General features: G+C 42.4%; 1 protein-coding gene across 4 annotated transcripts in view; it reads left to right on the forward strand.

Annotated features, from left to right (window-relative positions):
* Nucleotides 1-19,425, forward strand: part of pde4cb (phosphodiesterase 4C, cAMP-specific b) — a 143,450-nt gene that overhangs the window by 96,180 nt on the left and 27,845 nt on the right. For 3 of the 4 annotated variants that reach the window (XM_029695809.1, XM_029695808.1, XM_029695811.1), the window contains 4 exons: nt 17,656-17,847; nt 18,250-18,291; nt 18,884-18,920; nt 19,070-19,199. In XM_029695809.1, the coding sequence (XP_029551669.1) occupies nt 17,656-17,847; nt 18,250-18,291; nt 18,884-18,920; nt 19,070-19,199 (401 nt within the window). The remainder of the gene's footprint in view (nt 1-17,655; nt 17,848-18,249; nt 18,292-18,883; nt 18,921-19,069; nt 19,200-19,425) is intronic. The other variant, XM_029695810.1, reaches the window with a different exon arrangement.

The following is a 19,425-nucleotide window of genomic DNA, read 5'->3' on the forward strand; positions in this document are numbered from 1 at the left end:
GGTTAGACTATGAACAATACCGAGTTCTTTAGTAGATTTAACCCGGTGTGATGAGCAATGTGTGGTGATATTAGATGCATCCCATAATGACCAGGCAGCTCAGAGCTCACATGTGATTCAGATGAAAACCATTTGACTACATTTTCATAATGTGCTGCTTCCTGCTAGACCTCAATGACGTGGATGACCAAATGATGGACTGAAAACCATAGGATATGATAAGCATAAACAAGTCTGGATATTATTAGCAGGCTGGCATAGGTAACTGAAATTAGAAGTGAGGTGTTGTCAGTCACAAGTCCACGTGCGTTTGTGACTAGGCTCTTGTGAAATGTCCCATGTACGTGCAGCAGCTTATTCCAACGGCAGTCTGAGTCACAGAGAGTATATGTGACCCGGTGAAACCGCCTCTCCTAGAAAGCTATCAGACAGACAATAATATGACTTTGACCTATGACCCTGTGTGGTTCTACAGTAGCTTGCCCAATTTGCTCCTGGGCCCAAACCAAATTCACCATATTTGAAGATGTTGCACAAAGCCCTGCCCCCTTAGAATTTCAAAGGGCAGTTTGATCTTGTATTTCTTGTTGGTTGTGTTACGTCTGTTAGAGTTTTTTTTTAAAGTAGAGGCAGAATATGCTATATGGACAGACATTTTGAACAACCCCCAAATAAAGAAGGCATAGACCGGAAGGTAAAAACTTGTTTAAATTAGTTTTGGAGAGACTGTATATTAAAGACTTGGATTCATTATTTCAATGCCATACCCTTTATCTTCTTGACTGAGGACTCTACTCAGTTCAAACTAATACGTTCGTTTTATATATCATTTCTAATTCTAATAAGATATTGAGTTTTCTTTTGTTCTCCTCTAAAATCATTATTCTGTTGTGACTCATCCCAGCAACCTGCTCCCTGGTTTTGATAGAATAGGGGCCCCCAGTTCCTTTTTGCATAAAAATAACAAAAACTGTGTTAATTGGGTAGCAAACAAAGCCCCATGCTGATTGAGTTAAAGCCTGTGAAGTGGTCTTATCTGGTGTCCATTAAGCCACTCTGTGCTAGTTGATCTGCAACGACTCGGAAACCACTGGTGACGTCAATACACAGCCGTGCTTAGGCACCTCTGCCTCTGTGGTCGATGACAGTGCGAATGTGAGAAAGTTTGTGTGTGTGTGCATATGAGAATACAACACACTAGCTACTGCAGCCCAGTCATCTCTCTCTACCCATCATCCCCAAACCCTCATCACTGTCACCAAGATATCGAAACATGTAGCCTTTATCAGTCTCATCAAACAAACATTGTCACAGAAAAGGGACAGACACTTTTATGTTTCCTTCCTAAGAGACACCAGGCACTTGTGACGAGGACGTCATCAGGCCTCAGTCCTCCTCTTATTGGCTGCAAAGTCTTGATGTGAGGAGGAAGTGGAGGAACCTGCCTCACACCAGGGCTCCATCACTTATTAATTGAAAGGCACCTATTAAAGCCATTTGAGCCTTGTTAGAGGAGAGTAGCACCCCTGCTCCACTGAGCTTGTTTGTTCCACGGCGAGCCCTGCCTACCTAATTGTGGTCGTTCAATGGATGGTATACGTGGGTTCGATTCAGGGGTCGATGTCAAGGGCCAAAAAAAGACCTGGCCCACTGGGGCCCTAATCACTCAGCTGTCAGGACACAAGGAGTGTGTGTTTGTGGGGGGGGGGGGTGAGCAAGACTGAGTGTGTGTGTGTCTATTCTGAGTACAGGGTTAAGGGGGTCTACTCATCAATGTAACTGATGGGAAAAGGGCTGTAGGTTTCTGACAGGGCTGCATTAGTTTATGACCTGAGTGCTCTAATCCATGTATCAGCCCTTAACCATTCAAGTTAATGACAATCACCTCATCCTTGCATGGTGTGTCATTAAATTAAGAGTTTCCATGTTAGTGCTAATCAGTTCCCAATGTCCCGTACCCAGCATAATCAATAGGATGAGTCCGACCTACTGATGTTAGTCACCAAAGTTCTGTTCCTATAGCTGAAACCAATTCACATCAACACCAGTCAAATCAGAATATTGGAATATCCTATTTCAACTTGGAAAAGGTATTGAATAGAATAAACCTTAAAGTTTTATAGTCTTATTACATCGTCAACTCGTACTACTCCGAAGTGTGTTTGTTGTATCTGAGTGTAACTCTGGCTTGTTCGCTCTCTGGGCATTTCAGAGCGTTGTCAGGTTCTTCGTTTTGAAATTCAAACCGTTTCTTTCGCTCTCTGAATTTTTTTTTCACTCTGAACAGTTAACTCGCCCCACGGAGCTGGTTAGAGTGTTTTCGTGTTATCAAGAGGGGTAATGACTAACTGTATTACTGGCAACAATTTAATAAATTTGGACGCCAAACCCACCACTGGTGTGCCTGGCCAAAGAGCTTATTTTCATGTCATCCAACAAATGTAAATGCCTGGAGTTTGCTAAACGGCATTGGCACTTGGATTGGAACCGGTGCTTTGGTCATGAAAATACATCTCTTTGGCCACGCACACCAGTGGTGGGTTTGGCGTCTAAAAGAGAATGGTCAACGACATCATACATTTTACCCAGTACCAGGATATTTTTGCCAAAAATCTGGTTGCTTCTGCCAGGAAGCTGAAACTTGGCCAGAAGTGGATCTTCCAGCAAGCCAATAACCCCAAGCACACATCAAAATCCACATATAATTGGTTAAAAGATAAGTTTGACTTTTTACAACCAAATCTCTATTGTTGATGTAAATGGCATGTTATAGAATGGTCCAGACACTTTTTTTTGCAATTTCACTTGTTTTTGAGAAACCTATCGCAACCATTGATTCATTTCCTCATCCTTGTTGTACGGTGCAGGGGCTCTGATTTATTGTTATTCTTTTTTACAAATGCAAACACTCTCAGTAAAGTGATGCAGGTCTTTAGATGTTGTACACATTAAATTGTGTCATTCCAAACTTTATCTGCAATGTTAAATTCCATTTTGTGCAATTTGAGCAGTTTCCCCTATCCAGCTGTTCCATTCTCTGTCTAGCATACTGTTACAGGTAACTGCCATAAAAGGGAAACACCAACATAAATTGTCTTAATAGGGGGTTGGGCCACCATGAGCCACCAGAACAGCTTCAATGCACCTTAGTGTAGATTCTACAAGTGTCTGTAACTTCCTGGGTGGAAGCACCTGCTTTCAATATACTTTGTGTCCCACTTTTAGTCAAGTGTTCCTTTATTTTGGCAGTTACCTGTAGACTGGACGTAGAGTTACCACTTGAGTCGCAACAAAATGGAATATAACGTTGCGGATAAAGTTTGGAATGACACAATTTCATGTGTACAACATCTGAAGACCTGCATCATTATACTGAGAGTTTTCCATTTCTGAAAGGACATATTTGGGTGTTTTTGGAACCTTTGTTCATGTTTTTTCAGAGCCCCATACTACACAACGAGGATGAGGAAATTAATCGCTGGTTGTGGGTACGTTTCTCAAAATCTAGTGAAATCACAAAAAAAGTGTCTGGATCCTTCTATGATTAAGCAATAAGGCCAGAGGGGTGTGGTATAAAGCCAATATACAACAGCTGAAGGGTGTTCTTATGCACGACGCAACGCTGTATATTGGCCATATATCACAAACCCCTGAGGTACCTGATTGCTATTATGAACTTATAAACTTAGAGCTGTAAAAATAAATGTTTTGTCATCCCCGTGGTATACGGTCTGAAATACCACGTCTGTCAGCCAATCAGCATTCAGGGCTCAAACCACCCAGTTTATAAGAACCACCCAGTTTATTACAACCGAAAAGAGAGCGTTGGTTGTAAAAAAAACGAAAGTTCCCTTCTCCTCCAAGAATGGCTGACTATCTCTTGTAGATCCTGTTTCTTCTTGATTTGATGGACATTGGTTGGACTGTGAGGTACTGTAGCAGCAGTGTGATTTTCCCTTTTCTGTTGGGAAAACGCATGTTCTGGAATACCACTTTTTTCATGACACTTCATTCAGTTTTATGGCTTTTTGTCTCCTCCCTAGGTCGTGGCAGAGCTGATGGTATCGTAGTAAGTAGTCACGAGTTGCAGCTTGGCCATGTGCCAGTGTGTAATGTTTGTGTCAGAGCGTTACAGCAAACAAAAGCAGATGGGTGCTACTGATCGGTGATCAACATACTTCCTCAGATGGAATGATCATTCTCGGAATAGCATGAAAATCAAGTACACCCTCTTTCTGGTTAGTTAAAATGCACTTCTTTAAAGAGCCTGTACTTGTTACCTTTCACTGTCACAGGCCCTTTTTCAGGGGAATTATTTCCACTTGGAGGGGTGAAAGTAAGGCCACGAGAGGCAGGTTCCATACTAGACCGTTAGCCAGTGTAAGATGATTGAAGTATACAGCCGTTGGGTTGTAGCCGTCTCTATTGACAGGCCTGAACAGGGCCCACTACTGGCTCCACCACACTAGCTTATCTGCCTCTCCCAGTCGTCTGTTCCCCCTACACTGGCACTCGTCATGTAAACATCCTGTTTATTTTTTAAGCTGTTTTCATAGATGACGTTTTTAACCTCTGATTCTTGTTTGCTGGTACAGAACAGAGGCTTAGTTTTCCCGTAACTGTTCAGCCAGAACACGGAACAAAATAGTCAGTTGACAGTGGACAAAAGCAAATTAGACCTATCTTTTAGCTTTGCTTTGGAGATCTTTCCAAAAGTGAACCTACTACTGACGTCTTAAAGAAGTTTATTTATGATTAATGTGCTATAATATGGGTTTTATTATCTTATTGGTTCAAGTGGTACATACATTTTTGGTTCAGCTGTGCCCTAACCAATTTACGGGCTAAACATGCAATTTTTTTAAGCAGCTAAATGTCAAAGGCTCACATATTATTTTAAACTGCTTATCTGGATTACAATGGTTATAAGATTTATATTTGCTTCACATATTATTCTTAATCCATTTGGTCAAGCCAGTTAAAAAGTCACGAAGTAATATTGCTCTGGTATCAGCGATATTTGTTTTGTGTGTGTGCACCGTGCATGCATATGCGTGTGTCATACACACACACACACGAACATGTATATCTCATGAACTTCAGAACTACATGTGGTAAGCTCTCTGTATTATGTCCAGTAAATGTGTGTCTCTCTTAACCCTGTTGACAGCGAGTCAAGCTGTGGCGTTTGGAGAGTTGCTCCCCACCATTAGGCCAGGGCTCAGAGAGAAATAATCAACAGACTTGGCTCTGTTGACTCCATGTTTCTTCTTGTGCAATGACTTCTCCTCAAGGGCTATATTTAGAAAACATATACCCATGGCGTTATCATATGTTATTGTACACAGAACATTTTCCCCTTTTGGTCACCCTGTAAGAATTGATACACAGTGAATGTTTTATGTTGTGGGATTTAATTTTGTTCGATAAATAACTTTGTATAACATGTTTGGAACCAATACCAGTATCCAGAATGACATAGATAATGCACCAGAAGCTAGCCCAAATGACAGAGGCTACTGACAATTTCTATCTGAAACAACTTTGGCTAGACTTGGTACAAGAGCATACAGTGTAAAGAGTTCTATGTAGGCTAATTTACAAAGGACAGCAAACGTTAACCATGGCATTTGTGTTGAAAAGTTCTCAATGTTTTGTCACAACCCTGAGATAACTAAAATCGCCTATTCTCTTGGCAGCCTGAAGAAAGCCTGTAAGGACTAGAAGGCTGGGCCATATCTATTCATACAGTAGGGTTGAATTGGACTGAATCGAATAGACAAAAGAAAATGGCACAACTGGATTAGCTGGGGTATCTATGTATCTATGCACTCAAACAATCTCCTTATCTTTAACAAGCTGTGAAATCTACATCATATCCCATTGCTTTCAAACCAAAGGTAATTATAGTACACTGATGTTGGTCAGCTATTTTGAAAAGGAACTTACTGGATGAAGAATAATATGTTTTCTCGATCTACATCGGACCGTATAAAGCCAGCTATGGTACAATGGAACCAAACAAAGAGTCTCAAAGTGCAAACCTCAACCTAAATGAAGTGAATACATTGAGTGTTTGACATTGTGTTTGACCCAGGTTTGATGGTAAGTGTTGCAATACTTTACTCTAGACTGGTACGTGGGACCTCCAAGGAATAGTCTGTTAGCTCTGATACTTTGTCGCCATACGTAAGCTGTGTTTAGATCTGCAGTTTCAAAGACATTCTTGTTTCTTGTTTTTGGTGGCGCATCAAATCCAAGTTTATTGGTCCCGTACACAGATTTACAGATGTTATCACAGATGCAGCGAAATGCTTATGTTTTTAGCTCAAACAGTGCAGTAATAATACAATACAAAACAAAATGCACATAATTAAATATTATATATATACATACATACATACATACATACATACATACATACATACATACATACATACATACATACATACATACATACATACATACATACATACATACATACATACATACATACATACATGTAATGTAATATCTACATACAGTGGGGGAAAAAAGTATTTGATCCCCTGCTGATTTTGTATGTTTGCCCACTGATAAAGAAAGGATCAGTCTATAATTTTAATGATAGGTTTATTTGAACAGTGAGAGACAGAATAACAACAAAAATATCCAGAAAAACGCATGTCAAAAATTTTATAAATTGATTTGCATTTTAATGAGGGAAATAAGTATTTAACCCCCTCTCAATCAGAAAGATTTCTGGCTCCCAGGTGTCTTTTATACAGGTAACGAGCTGAGATTAGGACACTCTTAAAGGGAGTGCTCCTAACCGCAGCTTGTTACCTGTAAAAAAGACACCTGTCCACAGAAGCAATCAATCAATCAGATTCCAAACTCTCCACCATTGCCAAGACCAAAGAGCTCTCCAAGGATGTCAGGGACAAGATTGTAGACCTACACAAGGCTGGAATGGGCTACAAGACCATCGCCAGGCAGCTTGGTGAGAAGATGACAACATTTGGTGCGATTATTCGGAAATGGAAGAAACACAAAAGAACTGTCAATCTCCCTTGGCCTGGGGCTCCATGCAAGATCTCACCTCGTGGGGTTGCAATGATCATGAGAACGGTGAGGAATCAGCCCAGAACTACACAGGAGGATCTTGTCAATGATCTCAAGGCAGCTGGGACCATAGTCACCAAGAAAACAATTGGTAACACACTACGCCGTGAAGGACTGAAATCCTGCAGCGCCCGCAAGGTCCCCCTGCTCAAGAAAGCACATATACATGCCCGTCTGAAGTTTGCCAATGAACATCTGAATGACTCAGAGGACAACTGGTGAAAGTGTTGTGGTCAGATGAGACCAAAATGGAGCTCTTTGGCATCAACTCAACTCGCCGTGTTTGGAGGAGGAGGAATGCTGCCTATGACCCCAATAATACCATCCCCACCGTCAAACATGGAGGTGGAAACATGCTTTGGGGGTGTTTTTCTGCTAAGGGGACAGGACAACTTCACCGCATCAAAGTGACGATGGACGGGGCCATGTACCGTCAAATATTGGGTGAGAACCTCCTTCCCTCAGCCAGGGCATTGAAAATGGGTCGTGGATGGGTATTCCAGCATGACAATGACCCAAAACACACGGCCAAGGCAACAAAGGAGTGGCTCAAGAAGAAGCACATTAAGGTCCTGGAGTGGCCTAGCCAATCCCATAGAAAATCTGTGGAGGGAGCTGAAGGTTCGAGTTGCCAAACGTCAGCCTCGAAACCTTAATGACTTGAAGAAGATCTGCAAAGAGGAGTGGGACAAAATCCCTCCTGAGATGTGTGCAAACCTGGTGGCCAACTACAAGAAACGTCTGACCTCTGTGATTGCCAACAAGGGTTTTGCCACCAAGTACTAAGTCATGTTTTGCAGAGGGGTCAAATACTTATTTCCCTCATTAAAATGCAAATAATTGTATAACATTTTTGACATGCGTTTTTTTGTTGTTATTCTGTCTCTCACTGTTCAAATAAACCTACCATTAAAATTATAGACTGATCATTTCTTTGTAAGTGGGCAAACGTACAAAATCAGCAGGGGATCAAATACTTTTTTCCCCCACTGTAGGTGTACAGAGGCCCATTATCAGCAACCATCACTCCTGTGTTCCAATGGCATGTTGTGTTAGCTAATCCAAGTTTATCATTTTAAAAGGCTAATTGATCATTAGAAAACCCTTTTGCAATTATGTTAGCACAGCTGAAAACTGTTGTCCTGATTAAAGAAGCAATAAAACTGGCCTTCTTTAGATTAGTTTGTGGGTTCGATTACAGGCTCAAAATGGCCAGAAACAAAGAACTTTCTTCAGAAACTTGTCAGTCTATTCTTGTTCTGAGAAATGAAGGCTATTCCATGAATTGCCAAGAAACTGAAGATCTCGTACAACGCTGTATACTACTCCCTTCACAGAACAGCGCAAACTGGCTCTAACCAGAATAGAAAGAGGAGTGGGAGGCCCCGGTGCACAACTGAGCAAGATGACAAGTACATTAGAGTGTCTAGTTTGAGAAACGGGCGCCTCACAAGTCCTCAACTGGCAGCTTCATTAAATAGTACCCGCAAAACACCAGTCTCAACGTCAACAGTGAAGAGGCGACTCCAGGATGCTAGCCTTCTAGGCAGAGTTCCTCTGTCCAGTGTCTGCGTTCTTTTGCCCATCTTAATCTTTTCTTTTTATTGGCCAGTCTGAGATATGGCTTTTTCTTTGCAACTCTGCCTAGAAGGCCAGCATCCCTGAGTCGCCTCTTCACTGTTGACATTCAGAATAGTGTTTTGAGTGTACTATTTAATAACGTACCAGCCCGACAGGATGCTCTCCATGATGCATCTGTAGAAGTTTGTGAGGGTTTTGGGGACCAAGACGAATTTCTCCCGAGGTTGAAGGGACGCTGTTGCGCCTTCTTCACCACGCTGTTTGTGTGAAGGGACCATTTCAGGTTGTCAGTGACGTGCACTCCAAGGGACTTGATGCTTTTAACCCTCCACTGTGGCCCTGTCTGTGGATGAGGGCGTGCTCTTACTGCTGTCTCCTGTAGTCCACTATCAGCTCCTTCGTTTTGTTGACGTTGAGAGAGAGATTATTTTCTTGGCACCCCTCCGCCAGGGCTCTCACCTCATCCCTGTAGGATGTCTCGTCATTATTGGTAATCGGGCCTACCATTGTTGACTCGTCAGAAAACTTGATGATTAAGGGAGATATGTGTGGGGCCATGTGTTAAGGATCAGCGTGGCGGAGGTGCTGTTGTCTACCTTCACCACTTGGGGTCGGCCCATCAGGAAGTGTAGGATCCAGTTGAACAGGGAGGGGTTCAAACCCAGGCCCCTGAGTTTAGGATGAGCTTGGAGTTGAAGGCTGAGCTGTAGTCAATGAACAGCATTCTTACATAGGCATTTCTCTTGTCTAGGTGGGATAGGGCAGTGTGCAGTGCAGCGGTGATTGTGTCATCCGTGTATCTGTTGGGGCGGTATGCAAATTGTAGTGGGTCAAGGGTGTAGGGTAAGGTGGAGGTGACATGGTCCTTAGCTAGCTTCTGCTGCGGGTGTCAGGTCAAGCACAATGGTGTGGGGGGTGCAACACTAACATCCCCCTTCCCAAACCAGGTGCCCCCTTTCCAACCAATACACAGAGTTTACGCATCACCAGGAGCACACACAAACACTAAAAAAGGTCCAATCCTCTGTTTTCCAACTTTCTCTGCTACCAGACCCCCGGGAACATCGCAGAGACAAAAACACACACACACACACACACACACACTTTGATTGTCATAGGTCGGCGAGGCCCCCGGAGCTGGTTCTCACGCCATGCGGAAAAAAAACAGGAGGGGGGAGATATGACTTTTGACTCCAGGCGCTGTGTCATCTTCTGGGAGCCCACTCTGTTGGCAATAACATCTGGCACAGAACAAAAGTAAAGGTCCCTTCAGATCTCTGGGTTTCCCATGAACACCGCAGTGCTGCCAAGCTGGTGTCAATCGCAGGAGACGGGCCTCGCACTGGTCTGGGCAGGAGCGAAGGGGGTCACCAAACCCACATTTTCAGTGGCTGAGGTTGGATCCATACTAACTGACAAGTTTCATCTAGTCATCTGCACCTGGGTCCTGAACAATGTTCCCTATACATTTTTGTAAATTTCAGGTCTGGTGAGCACAAATTTGAACATTGTGAAAATTCTGTGCAACTTCTGGCTTGCATTTACTGTGAACACTGAGGATGTACCCGCTTTAAATTAGTTTTAACAGTGGCCAAGTAAGCTACTGTGGCTATCTGATCATAATGTAGGCCTACCAATGGCCTACCATCAAAACCTATGAAGAAAATGAATCCCATAACATTGTAGCATGGAAATAGCTGTTCTGTCGTTCAGCCTACATGGAAAAAAAGATGCAGGGCATGACATTATTACATATGAGCACAAGTTACTACATGTAGCTCTCACTTTGATCTCAAAACAAGCGCATCTACTCACCACCACTCATGCTGTAAACATAGTCCAGTTCAAAGTGAAGGGCACAGATCCATATGACACTGGTCTATTTGCATATAGGCCTACTGCAGCTCTGATTGGTTATGGCGCACCAGTCTGTGTAGAGTACGGGCCTGAGTCTTCTCTGTCAATGCAAAATAATCATACTCCAATGCATTCTGCCAACAACAAAATCTCTTGCATAGTTAATTTTGCATACTAATAAGTCTTAGATAGTTATTTTTGTTTCGGTATGTTGCATTGAAAGTGGCTAATATTGCATTGATTCGATCACAATTTCCTCAGTAAAGGGAAACGTTGATAGTGTTAACAAAGGGGGAACACTTTAGAAAGTTGAGTGAAGTTCAATCTCGTGCTTCTCTGCACCGGCTGATATTTCTTCTGCTGCGCGGCAGTCTCGGGGGAGCTGGGCGCCCGCCCGCAGCTTAGAGGGAACATTGGTCCTGACTGCTTTTTATTAGCTTAAGACGTTAATGTCTATTCTTTCTTTATCTGAATGACATCGACCTGAATGCTTCTTTGAATTTACTCTGAAGAGGAAAGGAAACGTCTTTTGTGTTTGCGGAGACCAGATGACGTATCAATGACACAGATCCTGTTCAGTATAGGATAGTCTTTTAGTAATTAGTAGGCACTAAGTGTGTGTGTGTGTGATCGCCTGCCTGTGTGTGTGTGCCGGTGGTCTCCCCAGATGGCTAGTGTGCCACAGTGATATACAGAGAGTCTTGTCTCCAATGAGTTCTGACTGTAGTTCAGACTCGAAGAGAAGGGAGAGGACAAACCAACTGACGTCAGAGCCTGAGAAAAATGACAATACTAAGATCACCACCCCCAGTTATGATGCATCTGTCTACCTCATGACCTGCCTGTGGCCTTTGTGATACATACACAGAACATCTCATAGAACTTCTTAGAACACCCAACATACTGTAATAAGAGATGATTGATTAACAAGGTTTATACAGCAGAATGGCACGATTGGTTTAATATTTGTGTGTCAAGTAATTACATGATACATATTCTCCATGTTGTAAGAGGGAAATGACTGTGCAACATCTGAGATAGAGGTACAAACTTGTATTACCTGTTGTCTGGCTGGAATTCCAGATATACAGTTGAAGTCGGAAGTTTACATACACTTAGGTTGGAGTCATTAACTCGTTTTTCAACCACTCCACAAATTTCTTGTTAACAAACTATAGTGTTGGCAAGTCGGTTAGGACATCTACTTTGTGCATGACACAAGTAATTTTTCCAACAATTGTTTACAGACAGATTATTTCACTTAGAATTCACTGTGTCACAATTCCAGTGGGTCAGAAGTTTATATACTCAGTTGACTGTGCTTTTAAACAGCTTGGAAAATTCCAGAAAATGATGTCATGGCTTTAGAAGCTTCTGATAGGCTAATTGACATCATTTGAGTCAATTGGAGGTGTATCTGTGAATGTATTTCAAGGCCTACCTTCAAACTCAGTGCCTCTTTGCTTGACATAATGGGAAAATCAAAATAAATCAGCCAAGACCTCAGAAAAAACATTGTAGACCTCCACAAGTCTGGTTCATCCTTGGGAGCAATTTCCAAACGCCTGAAGGTACCACGTTCATCTGTACAAACAATAGTACGCAAGTATAAACACCATGGGACCACGCAGCCGTCATACCGCTCAGGAAGGAGATGCGTTCTGTCTCCTAGAGATTAATGTATTTTAGTGTGAAAAGTGCAAATCAATCCCAGAACAACAGCAAAGGACCTTGTGAAGTTGCTGGAGGAAACAGGTACAAAGTAGCTATATCCACAGTAAAACGAGTCCTATATCGACATAACCTGAATGGCCGCTCAGCAAGGAAGAAGCCACTGCTCCAAAACCGCCATAAAAAAAGCCAGACTACGGTTTGCAACTGCATATGAAGACAAAGATCGTGCTTTTTAGAGAAATGTCCTCTGGTCTGATGAAACAAAAACTGTTTGGCCATAATGACCATCGTTATGTTTGGAGGAAAAATGGGGACGCTTGTAAACCGAAGAACACCATCCCAACCGTGAAGCACCTGGTGGAGCATCATGTTGTGGGGGTGCAGGAGGGACTGGTGCACTTCACAAAATAGATGGCATCATGAGGAAGGGAAATTATGTGGATATATTGAAGCAACATCTCAAGACATCAGTCAGGAAGTTAAAGCTTGGTCGCAAATGGGTCTTCCAAATGGACAATGACCCCAAGCATACTTCCAAAGTTGTGGCAAAATGGCTTAAGGACAACAAAGTCAAGGTTTTGGAGTGGCCATCACAAAGCCCTAACCTCAATCCTCTGTGGGCAGAACTGAAAAAGCGTGTGCGAGCAAGGAGGCCTACAAACCTGACTCAGTTACACCAGCACTGTCAGGAGGAATGGGCCAAAATTCACCCAAATTATTGTGGGAAGCTTGTGGAAGGCTACCCAAAACGTTTGACCCAAGTTAAACAATTTAAAGTCAATGCTACCAAATACTAATTGAGTGTATGTAAACTTCTGACCCACTGGGAATGTGATGAAAGAAATAAAAGCTGAAATAAATTATTCTCTCTACTATTATTCTGTCATTTCACATTCTTAAAATAAAGTGGTGATCCGAATTGACCTAAGACAGGGAATTTTTACAAGGATTAAATGTCAGGAATTGTGAAAAACTGAGTTTAAATGTATTTGGCTAAGGTGTATGTAAACTTCCGACTTCAACTGTATTTTAAACAGTGGTCACATTGCTCTGTGCTCTCTGTATAGAGACACTGGTGTGCTGGGGAACATGCACTGACTGGCACAGTGATCTGTTATTTCTGTCCCCAATAGATTGTGCTACCGGACACTCGGAAGCCCATTCTGTTTCCAGTAGAGGTAACTAACCGTATGAACACCACCAATAGCAACACTTGTCTTCCCACTCAGTCTGATAAACCCAGGTATTTCCTGGTGTCATTTCTTGAGCTTAGCCCCTGTTTATTTTCAGCCTCTTTTCTTGGAAAAATATGCAACTTTGTCCACCACACTGTATTGTTTATGGAAGTGGGAACGTTGTTGCGAGATTCCAGAGACGAGAAGCTGTCTGCAGCTGGAAAGGAGTTTAGCCACAGTCCATTAGTACACTCTGACCTCCCCAAGCTTCAGGCTCTGGTAATTTACTCAAACATTGACATGTCATTTGAATGACGTGGGTTTCAGTTTTAATAGGTGACTTTTGTTTCACTTGTGAGCTGTTTTCGGGGCTATTTCAGTTTTTTTCCCAATGATGAGTGAGAGGCATGTTTATCTGTTAAAAAACTGTATTTCCCAAAGACATACCCAGGTGATGAGACTGCAGTGGCATGACATTAGAGTAGTCTGATTCCCCATTATGCATGTTGTGTCTGTGCAGTCTTTTACAGTACATATAGGGCACCGTGAGTATTTTATCACAATTGAGCTTTTTAACTTTTTTATATTTCATTTTTCTCTCCAAAAGAGTAAAACTAAATGCTGTTCGATGTTGTCAAACAGCAGCCTGCCCTGCATGAATATTTACAGTATTAATGGTAAGAAACCATCTCGGTGGGGGGGTTCTCTCTTCTTTCCACCTTGAGGTCTACTCAAAGGCCAATGTAGCACATGGGGATTTGTGAAACTTACTCCTCAGTTTGAAGTGTGGCCACATACGCAGCCGAATTGGTAACTTTTCGGTGGCGCCGAATGGTAAGACGCTTCAGTAGTGCGGTCACATGTTCAAGCAAGGCAGAGGTCCTGGGTTCGAGCCTCGGTGTGAGCTGAATCAGGAGGAAGTGGTACTCGCTAAGCAAGCAGCGTGATGTCCTTTACACCGGCAGCACCCACCTCTTTACTATTTATAGCTGCTGACTCCATTGTCCTCATGATCGATGCCATCCCACCATCAGAGCCAGCCCAAATCGCTCAGTGGGGACGCATCATTTTGATTTCACCTAATTTCAACATTCTATCATAAAGAGCAGATGTTCAACTTCATAAAAAACATATTCTCCCATCTCAAGAGGTGGAATAAAAAAATTACTATGCTAAGTGCCAAATAAAGTTGACCGTGACAGGGTTGAGGATTTCACCTTAAATCAGCCATAAGTCCCCTTGTGACAGGGGGAATGAAAGCTTGTGTGCAACAGGGAGGGGAAATTGAATGCAGGCTTCACAAAATAAATGAAATTGTTAAAACATTTCTAGCCTGTCTATCTATTGTTAACAGGATTGACGTTGTAGTGGCGGAATTTGGGGTGAGCTGTTGCGATTTCTCAAGGGATATGTTCTGTGTTGGACTGTGATGTTATGCCTTTCATAGACTCCTGGTATGTCTGCACTCTAATACAAGGCCATTGTGTTCCGGAACGGTTGCTTGTATAAAATATCTGCTGTGTAACAGTATGATTGTTTTATCAGCTCCCACTATATAAGGGACATGTAACCATTTACTCTTGGAGTTCTTCCCTTTGAAATCAGAGGTAGATCTCCCCTGCAGCTGCTTGATTAAGGATATTTCTATTATACAATTAAATAGTCTATGCCTTAATCTTTGGATTGAATTTTCCACAACAGCGTGTTCTGCTCGACCTGCTCAGTTAACATTAATTTATCAGTTACTGCTATTGCTGGACTGCCAAATTCAGCTAAAAATACACACTACACAGCTAATTCCAGTACAGTACAGTAGGCTATGCAGGAGTCACAAGCCAAAATGGAAAACAAAATAAGAAAACATTGGTTAAACAATTAATTCAGTCATTGCTTCTGATCACTGATGTCAATCACTTCCAGAGTATGATGCAGGCTGGTTTTTAAATGTTAATTTACACAAAATACTAAGCATCATTGTCCTGTATTTAGTATAAAGAATGCATACACCCCATACACACAGTCCCATATCTGACTGCTTTTGTGAGAGGAGTCAGTAAGTGAAATGCACATCCAGAGGTGGTTATTGCAGGTGCCCCGGAGACATGCAACAATAGTTCAACTGAAAAGTAACTCTGACAAACTACACAGTGCTTTGCAAAGAATCATGTGTTGGTCAATAGCATGAGAATATGTGCAATTTTGTATATTTCTTTTCTTACATTTTATTTGTTTGACAGTTTATTGCGTTGTTAGGAGCTATTAACATAAGCATTTCGCCTCATCCGCTATAACAGCTGCTAAACTGTGTACACCACCAATAAACATTGATTTGAGTTGAACTTGAAGTCAAGTGAAAGGGTATGTACCGTATGGGGTGAGGGCTTCAGCCTAATGTAATTATATGAGACTCCAGCCAGGGGGCATGCAGTATATTTTGGGCTATGTATAGCCCTCTCACATGTTCCCCATCAATGATAGAGGGCTATTCTTAGAACCACTCTCTCCAACTCCACCTCAGCCCGACCTTGCAGCTGTCGCTCATTTACTGTGGCATCGCCCTGGAACAACTCTCTTCTGGAGTTAGACACACAGATCAGACATAGTCACATTACTAGTGAGCCTAAAGGAGGAGAGTAATGTACTATTACAACTTCTGCTGTATGTGTAAAGTCACTGCTGTATCAACTATACTTTGCTGGTGCAAAGTCCAATATGTAAAGTGTATGCATAGATGACTATAAGTCGCTTTGGATAAAATCGTCTGCTAAATGCTATTTATTATTATTATTATTAAAACACCCTGTTCTTGACACATACTGTCGTGTATCCAACTTCCCACCAGAGACTGGGGTTCAATCCCCACGTCCAGCTTTCCCGCTGTTTCTCGCACTTGCCTTTCTCCACCTCTGATCTCCTAACTTAGTGTCTTAATACGTTCTTAAAATATGAAAAGGAAAGTGGAATTCCACTCATCCATCAAACAGACCTCAATGTATTTTCTAGCTGTTCACACTGCGTTTTCTGTGTTACCCAAAGAAACTACACACCACACCAAGACACTCACAGGAATCCTTGCAGCTTTCTTGGCAGCCTCTTGGGCCTGACGTGCATCTGGAAACAGGTTCCCCAAGTCAGCATCATTATGAGATTGGATGGCTATGGATTGATCACCCTGATATTTTTAGCTCAGGATCTGGCTGCAGGGGTGGATAGGTGCCTTAAGCATGCCTGACAGAGGGAGAGGAAGAAAGCACTGATGACGTACACTACCAGTCAAACGTTTGGACACACCTACTCATTCAAGGGTTTTTATTTATTTTTTACTATTTTCTACATTGTAGAATAATAGTGAATACATCAAAACTATGAAATAACACATATGGAATCATACAGCAACAAAAAAAGTGTTTTTTGTGCAAAGCTATCATCTAGGCCCCTCATAGCCTGGTTCCTCTCTAGGTTTCTTCCTAGGTTTTGGCCTTTCTAGGGAGTTTTTCCTATCCACCGTGCTTCTACACCTGCATTGCTTGCTGTTTGGGGTTTTAGGCTGGGTTTCTGTACAGCACTTTGTGATATCAGCTGATGTAAGAAGGGCTATATAAATACATTTGATTTAGATTTTTTTTTGATTTTAGGCAAAGGGTGGCTACTTTGAAAAATCTCAAATATAAAATATATTTTGATTTGTGTAACACTTTTTTGGTTACTACATGATTCCATATGTGTTATTTCATAGTTTTAATGTCTTCACTATTATTCTCCAATGTAGAAAATAGTAAAAATAAAGAAAAAACCTTGAATGAGTAGCTGTGTCCAAACTTTTGACTGGTACTGTGAAGTCAGTGCTGACTCTAGTGTGATTTGAGTTAAAGTAATGGGTGTGGGTGTTGGGGGTGGCAGATCACTAAGTCAGCTCTTTTTTTATACTCAATATACTGTGTATTAGCAATGAGGCAGGCAGTGATTGGTTGGGTTTTTTTGATGATGAAAACTGATGATTTCTGATTCACAAATCTTGTCAGACTTCCATGACTCTGACATCATACTGTACACAATAAATGAATGGACAATGTCGTCCTGTCTTCCTGCTCCGCTGGTCCAGACACCTATTAACATGAATCTTGCCTTCTCTCTACCTTCTGTCCCCATAATGTTGACGTTGATGGCCCTTATCATTTTCTGTGATGACAATGCCAGTATGTCACTGCTGAACAAACTGAAAGACACCCAAAACATGAATCCAACCCTTTTGCCTCTCCCTTAGTTTTGATGTGGAGAATGGGCTGTCGGTGGGGCGCAGTCCCCTGGACCCCCAGGTCAGCCCCAGCTCTGGCCTGGTCCTACAGGCCAACTACCCCCACAGCCAGCGCCGCGAGTCCTTCCTCTATCGCTCCGACTCAGATTTCGACCTCTCGCCCAAAGCCATGTCCCGCAACTCCTCCACGGCCAGTGAGCTGTAAGTATCATTGGACCAATGTGATGTGTGATCCTCCTCCTAACACCTTTTCCAGGTCATTTTCTTCTTCCTCTCTCTATCTTTTTCCCATCTCTATCTTTCTTATTCTCTCCCTCTCTCTCTTTCTCACTCACTATGTTGCTGTTTCCGTCCTTCTGTCTCTCTCTTTGCCTCTTTGTTGCTCTCCACCCACCCCTGATATTTCACCTACCAATACTTCACTTACTCTCTCCATATTTATGACATCGCTAACCCTTCAACTATGTTTCCACAGATTTCCCTAAAGACTCAACCTTAAAGTCAATTGAATTAAGTCTAACAGTCTTGTATTGTTGATGTTTGTTTCTGGAGGTTATTTTACCCATGTCTAGTTTAGTCACTGGACTCTCTATGTCTTTAAAGGGAAGAGGGCTTGAAGCACTGGGAAGTCGGTTGGCTGCCGCGGTGAGAGACATGCGTGACAATTGTTTTCTTTTTTACTTCTCCTTTAAGGACTGTTCCACTGCGTTTGCAGGTTTCAGACACTTCCTCCACTCACCAACCCCTTAACCCCCTCCACACCCTCCTGCTGAACACCACCCCGCCCATACATACATGCCCCTCAGACCCTTTCCTCCCAAACCATCCCAAAAAGAAAAGCCCCACAGTTCTTGCATCTGAGTTGAGCCTGCTACTGTATGTGTGCTGCATGAATAGCCTGAGGCCTATTATCTTAACCACAGAAAGGCTTGACCCCAAGACAACACATTATGTGCATGATGATTCCCCCACAGCACAGTTCCAAAGGGCTATGTCTGTTTTCCCAGGGTTCTCCCACAGTCAGTTGTGTGCATGTCACTTATTTTCTCTCTGTGTCCAATGTGTTAACTGATGCAGGACATGAGGGTGTTCAGGTTGCAGTTAAGATGCCCATTGAGTACCACAGAGCCCCATTTTATGTATTGTATATTAATATTAACCTTTTATTCTGTTCTTCACCTGTTTGTTGAAGGTTTTGTATCTAACCAAGTGTTTTTCTTTTCTTCTGTCATTTCAGACATGGAGAAGACATGATTGTAACACCATTTGCACAGGTTAGTGCTATGTTCATGCGTTTTCTCGTGTGTGTGTGTGTGTGTGTGTGTGTGTGTGTGTGCTGGTATGAATTCCTGATGTTGAGCGTTGGAAATCAATTTGATGGTCATAATGCAACATAACACTGTCCTCCAACCTTTCTCTTTAGGTGCTTGCCAGTCTCCGAACAGTCAGAAGCAATTTTGCCTACATAACTCATCTGCAAGATCGGCCCAACAGGCGGCCATCAGGCAGCAACCCTCCCTCCATACCTACCCACACCAAGTCAAGCATAACAGGTCAGTATTATACTCATCTGATCTTACCTCTTACATGACTTCACAACAAGAATCTGCCTGTTGTGCCGATTCTTGTTCCCTAGTGTCTGCTTCACCCTGTAAAAATAACAAGTTCTCAAGAACTGAAAATACAGACCTACATAAGATTTGTTTGATGCTACTGCCACAATTGCTGTTATTGTAATCTGTCAGCTTTACATTGATAAGGGCAGTGCAGTGAGAATGT

Source organism: Salmo trutta, chromosome 17 (genome assembly GCF_901001165.1).
Source record: "Salmo trutta chromosome 17, fSalTru1.1, whole genome shotgun sequence".
NCBI classification, from domain to species: domain Eukaryota; kingdom Metazoa; phylum Chordata; class Actinopteri; order Salmoniformes; family Salmonidae; genus Salmo; species Salmo trutta.